At 40.6% G+C, this 10,532-nt stretch overlaps 1 protein-coding gene across 1 annotated transcript in view; it reads left to right on the forward strand.

Moving 5' to 3' along the window:
• The first annotated feature begins 2,193 nt into the window (after window positions 1–2,193).
• LOC128875553 (uncharacterized) overlaps window positions 2,194–10,532 on the forward strand; it is a 26,549-nt gene continuing 18,210 nt past the window's right edge. The window contains exon 1 of the mRNA XM_054121217.1: window positions 2,194–4,459. Within this exon, the coding sequence (XP_053977192.1) occupies window positions 3,073–4,459 (1,387 nt within the window). The 5' untranslated portion in view covers window positions 2,194–3,072. The remainder of the gene's footprint in view (window positions 4,460–10,532) is intronic.

Below are 10,532 nucleotides of genomic sequence, written 5' to 3' on the forward strand. Positions count from 1 at the left end.
GTAGTATACCCAGACTGCATAGTGTTGATTTAAAAAATTTATAATTAAAAACAGACGATAAAAGAATAATCACCTAAAATCGTAGCGATGAAATACGAAGCCAATATCCACACTTGTTTAAATTCGTAAATCATCACACAGAGAGTGTGGTACTGTGGTACACGTGTTGTGTGAACGAACGTTAAAGTGTTAACACTTTATCTACCGGGGTATTCAGAAACAGTCTTTAATTCAAAAAAGAATTTTCTATAGTGGTATATGCCAATCTAGGCTGACAATAATTCCTTCGTACTATTACTAGGTACATTGAAAGCCAAGTCTGTTTCCAAAAACTGAACATTGTAAGTAGACAACCGCTAACACAGTAAATATCGGGCTGTCTGGAAAGTCCATGCCGATTTTTAGTAGGCGGTACAGGTCTGAATATATCGGAATGGCTGAAAACAAATAAAATGTGTACATTCTTTAAAGTTTGTGGAAGGTTGTGGAACAAAATGGTACATACAATGGAACAATGGTATATAATTCAATAAATATACATGAAAATTCAAATATGCCTTTGAATTTTTCTTAAAAATAGGCATGAACTTTCCGGACAACCCAATAAATTCGAAAAGCTAAATACTGGAATTAAAAAGCCTGTAAATAGGCTCCCGGTAAATAGAGTGTTAAAGTGTTAATACCTAATTCAAATGACATTTTCTTGAAAGAGATCCTTGAATTCTCCGAAAGTAACACCTGAGCTCTTTCCACAATTGTTGAAATCGATGTAACGCGTTCCCCCGAATGAATCTCGGTCTCGTTCAAATCCTTCGACTACATAGAAGCATTACATTTAGCAGCCATAGTATTTCTACTTGAACTAGCGTTGTAAATAATCAAGTAGAAAGGCACAGAACGAATGTTCACACCGAATATCAATATTTCCTCGCGTAACGTGTAATATAGCGTAACGTGTAATATAGCGTAACGTGTAATATAGCGTAACGTGTAATATAGCGTAACGTGTTCGTCAGAAAACATATTCGTCGATTACATTTTCGTCGCGCTACGATTTTGGATCCACAGTGGCGACGGGAAGAAAGTGCATGATTCAACGCCGCGAAAGTATCGCAAGCAGACGAACGGACGTATCCTCGTTACTCGTGGACGGTGTCCGACTACCCTCTCATTATCCGTGCAACGAAACTTGCATTCCTCCAACCCTCGCTTTTCTCCATGCATCACGTGGCACCGACTGCATATCCGTTCTCCTTAGCGCGCGTTCCGTATTCGTCGCGTGATTGGACGATTCCCGACGGGTGAAGGGAAGGGGGAGGAGGAGGAATTCTTCCTGTCCCTCTTCGAGGTCTCCCATCGTCGTGCAAGGCGACTCCTGCTCCCCATCTGGTCCCGGTGCATCCTCGATCCTCCTTTTCCCGTCCGTTTCTTTCCGCGATCTTTCATCCCCGTTTTCTCCTCTCGAACCCCGTGTGTCTCTTCATCCCTCCGCGCCTTCCAAAGGGAACGCCGAGGCGTCTCTTGTGTACGGTAACAGCGTGCAACCGGATCCTAATTTCATACTGCACAAATCCGTCCGCCCGGGGCTTGGGGAAGAGGTTCGGTGCCACGGAGTTCGGGGGTTTGGGGTTCGCTGGCTCGGGAATCGGGAATCGGAACTTCAAACCGACACGACGCGCGGGTGGCGCGGCAGGGAGGGAAGGGCTCCCGTAGGCGTGGCAGGAACGGTAGGGGGGGTTCGCCGCGATAGGCGTGGCGGAATCGACTGACCGCGGAAACGCAGGAGGGGGACGGTTTTCCCGTCACGGACACGCGGTTCCTCGCGACGTCACTTTGCGGCGCGGCGTCGGGTTAATCGCTCGTATCGCCGCCAAATCGAAACCGACGCTCGAGATCGTTCATCACACGTGAACGCGACGCGTCGCCACGGAATATACGTATCGGTTTTGGGGGAAAGAAAAAAGAAGAAGAGAAAGACGAGGAAGAGGAAGTTGGGAGAATCGGTTCGAGTGAAAGCTGTGCCAGTCGTTCATAAGGGTGGCCCCCGATCGGTCGTGGACGATCGATGGGTCGATCCAGATCACTGTGCACGCCGATCGGTCGCCAGCGATCGGATACCAGCGACTATCGACGTTAGAACAACGAATCGTAAGCAGGGAGATTAGTTAAAGTGACACGGTAGCAGGGCGAGCAGATACAGACTCCGAGTGGTGCAATTAGGTGGCAGGAGGAGGGTAAGATTCGGTAACGATCGACGCTAGCGAGACAAATCTCGCAGAGATTCTATAAGCAGGTGGAATTGTTGAAGTGATACGCTGGGCTTAGCTACCGTTCTACACAGGGAGAGAAGATACTACGAGTGGTGTGAATAATTGGAAAGTAGCGGAGACACCTCGAGGCACTCGCTAACGATCGGGTGGTATCCCTCGCTGACGCGATACATCGCATCGAGAATTCAGAAGCAGCGGAACAGCAGGATTGTGCGCTGATAGTGTGATAAACTACCTATCGAGTACCTATCCGTAGATAATAGAATCTTAACCCCAAATTCCGAGCGACGCAATTAGAAAGGGAGAAGATAGCTCGAAGCATGCGCTAACGACCTACCGTTATCCGTCGACGCTACAGAATCTGATCAACACAGAGGCTCCAGGATTTATTCCAGTACTGCTACGTGGACTGAAGTAGTCGTGATCTTCGACTAACCCGTGTGCACCTATCCAATACCCAACGTAACCCAAACGCCATCGTAACGCGGAGCAAGTAGATTCAAACTCCAAGTGGCGCTATTAGTCGTAATCCAGGAAGATACGTTAACGACCTACCGTTATCCGTCGACGCTATAGAATCTGATCAACACAGAGACTCCAGGATTTATTCCAGCACTGCTACGTGGACTGAACTAGCCCTAGTTTTCGACTAACCAGTGTCCACCTAGTCCATCCACCTACCATCGTAATCTCGACGCGGAGCAAGTAGGAGATCCAAACTCCAAGTGGCGCTATTAGTCGTAATCCAGGAAGATAGCATGCGCTAACGACCGGCTCGACGCGTCACCCGCGTTCACCAGGCATGCATTACGACGCGCAAGGTGTCCTGGAGACTTCCTACCTGCGGCAGCGACAACAGGACCACCACCAGCAAGCCCAGCATACCGTGTACGTGCAAAGCGTGCGCCAAAGTCGGAGTTGCTCGCCCAGGTCGGAGGAAACGCGATCGCCGGTCGTCGAGGCGAGAACCGAGACCCTCGGCACCCCTGAAGAGGCGAACGGCTCGCCGTTGGAGCTCGAAGACGGATCTCGAATGTCGAGGTACCGCGAGGAACACGAAGCGAAGCGGTCCTCCTTCTCCAAGCAGGAGCACGAGACGTCCAGTTTCTTCAGGGACACGGAGAACCCGAGTGTCAAGTGCTTTACCGAGGAAATGGTGTCCGCGGTGGCGAGTCACTACAGAGGATCGGACGGGTCGCCTGGCAGAACGTCGCCGCAGGGATACCATTCGACGGACAGACGGAACACGTCGCTAGGGAAAACGTCGTTCTGTATCGACGCTCTTCTGGGTAGAGCGACGGGGAAGCAGGAGAACCTGGATCACGACCGATCGGAGAGGAATCCGAGATTTCTGTTCGCTTCGAGGAACCCCGTGGATGGCAATTGCGTGGGAAATAGTCAAGGTCACGAGCGAGAATCGCCTTGCACCTTGGGAGCCGCGAGTGGAGGCAGAGCTGGTGCCTCGACCGCGACAGGTGCCGATGACCAGAGAACCTCGTCTTTAGGGAGTCTGTTGAATCCCTTCGATAGACCAGTTCAGCACGGACCGGATTCGCCCAGCTTAGAGCTGGTTCGCGATGGAATAGAGAGACAGGACCAATCGATGAGGGACATCCACTTGTCCGACGTTCGCGTGGAGTCGGTGGACGCGACGACCGTGGCGATTCAAAGAGGAAAAGCGATCTTCAGAGGGGAAAATGCCGGAATAGGATCGGTGACAGGCCCCAATGGAGGATTTCGCGTGGATCGGCTCGAAAACGTCGAAGACGACGCTTCCATCGAGGTTGATCCCACGAGAACGGGAAGCGCCAGCTCTGGTAGCAACGCCAGTCGCAGCCCCGTTTCCAGTCCGCCGATTTCGCCTGGATCGGAGGAACCTACAGGAAACGGTGTCCCTGGCAATCCAAATTTACCAACTGGCCATTACGGTGCGCTCGGCGGGGCCGCAGTTACCCGACAGAATCAGGCTCTCCTGTTACACCCCAGTGGGCCACTCATTCATCCTGGTGGATTGTACTATCATCCAGCGGGCGGCAGCGCGTTTCACTCCATACACAAGGAAGGTCAGCCCGTCGGGCACTCGCAGGCTGCCGGATCTCATCCTCAGCAGCATCATATTCATCCACTTCAACTCGAGTGGTTGGCTAGGACTGGCATGCTGTATCCCAGATTACCCGCAGATTTAGCTGGTGAGTTCTTGTCATACTATGGTTACTTTGTAGGGCAATTCGCACCTGGGCAGATTTTATTTCAGACGAACTTTGGAAATAACTAGGTGGAGTAATTTATCGGACCGTTATTTTCGATAGTTGTTTGAATGAAAGAGTTACTGAGAAGTTATTGAAAATAATATAAATTCATTTAAGATATTAATTATATCGAATAATAAATTATTTTTGTTCAAACGAAGGGGATGATCTTCAAAATAGTAATATCATTATTTAAGAGGTATTTGTGTAGAGTAATTTATTGTGGACCGTTATTTTCGATAGTTGTTTGAATGAAAGTTACTGAGAAGTCATTGAAAATAATATAAATTCATTCAAAATATTAATTATATCGAATAATGAATTATTTTCATATATATACATCTTCAAAATAATAATATTATTATTTAAGAGGTATTTGTGTAGAGTAATTTATTGTGGACCGTTATTTTTGATAGTTGTTTGAATGAAAGTTACTGAGAAGTTATTGAAAATAATATAAATTCATTCAAAATATTAATTATATCGAATAATGAATTATTTTCATATATATACATCTTCGAAATAATAATATTATTATTTAAGAGGAATTTGTGTAGAGTAATTTATTGTGGACCGTTATTTTCGATAATTACTTGAATAAAAGTAACTGAGAAGTTATTGAAAATAATATAAATTCATTTAAAATACTAGCTATATTGAATAATAAATTATTTTTGTTCAAACGAAACGACCGTTACTTTCGATAGTTATTTCAATGAAGGTTACTGAGAAGTATTGAAAATAATATAAATTCATTCAAAATATTAATTATATCGAATAATGAATTATTTTCATACACATACATCTTCGAAATAATAATATTATTATTTAAAAGATATTTGTGTGAGTCTATGTAATAATATTGTCGCAAAGTGTGTTATTCTTCTGGAGAACATCTGTTATAATCGAATAATAAAGGCTAATCGGTCCTTTTATCTTGCAATAATGTCGATACGTTTACTTCTCTTCGATTTTGGATAAGAAACGTCGTGTACTTCTGATTTCGTCTGATACAATGTTGTATTCACCGACACAATTATTTCAAATAATTACAAAATGAACTACTGCGTTATTTTACATAATATTTCAAATAACGTTATTTCAAAAGTGATTACACGTATGAAAATAATTATGAAATAAAATAACATGTTATTTGAAATAATAATGAAATTAATTCAAGTAGTAGGTATTATTTCAAGAATGCCCAGGTCTGTATTCGTCATTAGAAGAATAATTTCACAGTTATTTTAAACAATTATTTGAAATAATTATGAAATTAAATAACGTGTAATTTGAAATACTATTTCAAAAGTGCCCAGGTTTATTCCAACTCCACTTGTACCGATTTATGTACATGTTTTATATGTTTGTATGTATGTAACTACACAAGCACAGAAAATGTCTATGAAGACATAAGTGCGAGCACACCCGCGTATCTACTAGGCTAAAATGTAATCTATGATTGTGAATACATTTTGACTGATTAATGATTAATAAATACTCGGTCGTGATTAGCTCTGGAAGATTACCGTAATCATGGCCCAATTCTGGGTATCTATGAATCAGAATTATTCGAGGTCTCACTGCATTGCTATTAGATAATTAGATAGTGCTTGGGCATCGGGTCATATTCGTCTATAATTAATAAACGAAGATAGCTGTAACAAGCCTCTGTTCTGTACAATTATTTCGTTCGTGGTCTTTCTTATTACATCACCAAACTATTCTACAGATTCTACAGATGTAATTTATATTTATAGAAAAGGTGACGAAGCAGATCTTCATTGCTTCGAAATTCTAAATGTTCCCTTTAAACAAGTATTTTTCATGTTTCATCATTTTGTTTCTGTTATTTTCATCTTGTTAATTTTCACTAGTATTTCCTCGTTTATATTTTTCGTTTTTGATTAAATAAAGATCGTTCTTCCAAGCTTTCATGAATAAATAAAATAAAGATTAAAAGTATTGATTGAGTGTTTATACGATCCCATATTCCATTAGTCGTTTATATTTGAAACATTGATACCCGAATATACAGGTTACCAACCCCTACGTTATATGGTGGCAAATCCCAACCAATAGTGCAACAACCTTTTTGAAACATTCTGATCGGTGTGTTTGAATTCCATCCAGGGAGATTCACTCCAGTTCTCTAGTCTGGTCTAGTCACTCGACCCTCTCCAACCATATGTGCTTTTCCACTCAATTCATCCCTTTAACCCCGATACGTCAAACGTCACCACGTTGCGTGCTGTTCGACTATACGATACTTTTCACTTTCCGAATCGTTTTTCATGTAACAACAGAGAGATCTTTCAAATTTTAATAAAACATAGTACAAGAGCTTCTCGTTGCACGTTTCACAAAACTATTCCATTCTTTTCTTTCTTCTGATAACTTTCGATTAGAAATTAATACAGTTATTATGTGTGCCTTGGGAATGGGGTTGCAAATTGATGTAAGAGATTTTTGTCATAAAAGAAAATATCAATCTTTGTGTTAAAAATACGAGTATTTTCTTTTCATTGTTCACAAACTACGTTATTCTTTTTTTCCCTTCAGACAATTTCCGATTAAAACAAAGGACATTATATTTCTCGTCTTAAATGAAAATATCATTTCTTCTTAAATAAAATATTTTCATTGTTCACAAACTATACTATTCTTGTTTTCCCTTTTGACAATCTTCAATTGAAACATAAAGTCAATGTAATAAGTAGACTGCGGATCTTGATGTATTTATAGGAAATTTGAATGTGTAAGAAGCTACAAAATGCAAACAATATACAAGAATATAAAAAAGATTGAAAGTAAAGTTCATATTATAATATTTGCAGAATAGAATAAATTTCTATTTAGATCCAGTTTGTGAAGGTTCTTTTGCAAAGATTTTATTTTGCATAAAGATCCCCAGTTTAATAATAAGTATTTGTACAGGGACCAATTCAGAATGAACCTACATATTTTTAGAGTAGATTTTGCGTAAATTAAAATTTATTACTTTTAATGTTAACCTCTTATTTCTTTTCTTATTAATTTTATTTTAAATTAGTTACTGCACTTCTTACACTGACTGTAGATGCAATCGTAGTGCTTGTGAATGGAGTTGCAAATTGATACGAAAGGACATATTTCTCGTCTTAAATGAAAATACATCATTTCTTCTTAAATAAAATATTTTCTTTTCACTGTTACCTACCAAATCTACTTTCTTTGTACTTAAAGTTGCTGTTTCATTCTCGTGGCAAGTCTCTCGTACAGTAGGAATAGCAATGTCACGTACGTCGTGACATAAGCCTGTTAAGGTTTTAAATATGTAGATCACGAGCACCGTATAATATTCGTTCCTGTCGCGAAACCGAGCAACGTCGTGAAATGGATCGACAGATTGCTCGTATGATGGGCAGATAGCGAGTGTTTACATGCCTAATGTAACGCTCTACCGCGTTATATTGACCGGCTACTCAAGTTTTCAGGTCGGTTGTCAAACGATAACATCCGAGGGAAATTTCGTGTCGCGCTGTGAAAACGCGTATCATCTGCCATCGCCCACTCAGACGTTTTCTCCACGCATCCACGCAATTTCGCAAAGAAAATTGAGAGATTAACCCTTTTCGTTGATCATTTTCGTTAGGGCAACGACTCCAAACGATTTTGTTAGTATTCGATGAAATTCCTACGTAGCTAGGATGATTTTATAGCATACGATGATTTTCTACGGAAATTAATGTGCGATACAAATATTTTCTAAAAGAGGAATTTAACTGACTGTCAAAAGAAGCTCTAAAAATAATTAAATACTTAAATAATTCTTTAAAATTCTTGAATGACATTTTATCCAATAACTTCAAGTCATACGAGAATATCGTTGCATACTAAAATAATTTTGTTACAAAGACTGAAGGAAAAGATCCTTGTTAGGGAATTTTTGTTTTGTTGTTATTTAAAGCGGACTTTCAAGGACCACCGTTGCCTTTTCTGTTCTTCTTTTGTTCTTATTTCTTATGTTCTTTGGATAATGTGTACATTTCTGATATGTAATATTTAGTAAAACTACTATTAAAATATTAAAGATTAAAAGGTGTTTGGTGATTAATAACAACAAGTTTAATTTAGAAGGAAACCATTTCCGTTATAAATAAATATAGGTGGAAAACCACATTTGGAGTTCAAGTTTTAAGTCTTTCACTAGAATATTTTTTTTACATGGAAGAATTTATGTAATGTTAATTTATAACTTTAAGAAACTTTTGGGTACATATATTACAAAGTACATTTGGTAATTTTTTCAATTCATTTACACAAAAATCTTTTAGATATATTAGCTGTTGTCAATAGCCAGTTTCTCTGAGTCTGCTATCAGTGGAAATTTTAGAGGTCGCAATTGTTATTCAAAATGAATGAAATTTTATTTTCAGGAAGTCGAGAATGAATTTTTAAGAAGTCTTTAAAGAAAAAGTTCTCAATTTTCACGATTATTTCAAATTTTTTATTTCATATTCGAGGTATTTAAATGAAGTACAATATGGTAACCCTTATTTTACTACTTGAGTACATACGTCCCATTCCAACTTTGTGCTTAATCCTTAGAAGCCTGATTTTCCAAATTAAATTTTAAAAAATGTCAACGTATTGTATTTTATTTGTATTTGACATGTAATGTATTTGAACAATTTTTACAGCTAACCTTTATTTTTTCAACTTTTGTTCAAAAGAATATTAAACAATGATAACATACGTACAACCAAATATTAAAAACAAACCAATAGCAAGTGTACAATTCGATTTAAAAATCCGGTATCAAATTTGAAGCTTAGGGCATTTAAGGGTTAAATCAGTATGTTTAGGATGATCGGATCTCATTACCCGATCAGTTCTCCAATATTTAAAAAATTTGGAGGAGATTACCACTTTCTTAAATTTGTTAGTGGAACGTTAATTTAAATGAACTTATACTTCTATAACCCTTTGCTTACTTCCCGAGTATAAAGGTACCTAATCTGTCTTCAATTGAACTTATAGAAATAAATAAAAGAACTAGCCGATACGTTTCAAGTAACATATTTTTATCTAAAAATAATTGATATGAAAATTCATAATTTACTCAGCAAGGAACATCTTTTACAAATATCGAAAAGACACTAGATAAATTCTCTCTAAAAAAAGATACCCCACTAAATACTTGGACTCCGGACGTGGTGTCCCCCGTTAAAGAAAATAAATTCTTCAATGTTCAGGATGTACTTTGTACACCTCAGAAGGATCGTTTCCAACGTACCTCGTACGTTTCCCGTAAAGAAATGACGAAGGTACCGGTCGTTTTGCGGCGGTCAAGATGGTGTAACCTCTTAAGTAGAACGGGAACGTCGAGCGGGGGGTTGGGATCGAAAGCGCGACTCCGCACAGCGAATAGACGCAACCACGGTAGAAAAGGACGAGTCGGTTACCACGGTAAATTTCACGCTTGGAAAAAAGAGCCGTGGCCGCGTTGTCCAGCCAATCAGTCGAGAGCTTTTATCGAACAAATTGGTCGGTGAACGTAGCGGACCAGGTTGCCGAGATGGACCGAATCCGAATAAAGGGGAACGGAGAGAAACGGACAGAGAGAAACAGAGACAGAGCGTGAAAGGAAAGACGAGGAGAGTGAGGTTGGCTAAAGGGTGAATGGGGAGGGGGAGGGAGGGGGGGGAGAGGGAGGGTAAATGCGCCTGTGTAAATGGAAGAGGGTTGGATGCAGAGAGCGAGGGGGAACAGAGAGGAGTCGGAGAGAAGAGAGAGAGAGAGAGAGGGGGGGGGGGGTGAGTGGTGCTCGGGGGCGGAGTGCGGGGTACTTTCTGTCAGATGATCCTGATTGGTAGTTGCCGAGCAATCCAACGTCGACGAAAAAGGCGAAAACCCGATAGCGTAAAACGAACAACGAGGACAAAAAAAAAAGCGGGTCTCGCGGAATAAAATAAAACGTTTGCGTGGGGGGGGGGGGGGGGGGGGGGGGGGGGGGGGGGGGGGGGGGGGG

This window comes from Hylaeus volcanicus, chromosome 4 (genome assembly GCF_026283585.1).
Source record: "Hylaeus volcanicus isolate JK05 chromosome 4, UHH_iyHylVolc1.0_haploid, whole genome shotgun sequence".
Classification (NCBI taxonomy): Eukaryota; Metazoa; Arthropoda; class Insecta; order Hymenoptera; family Colletidae; genus Hylaeus; species Hylaeus volcanicus.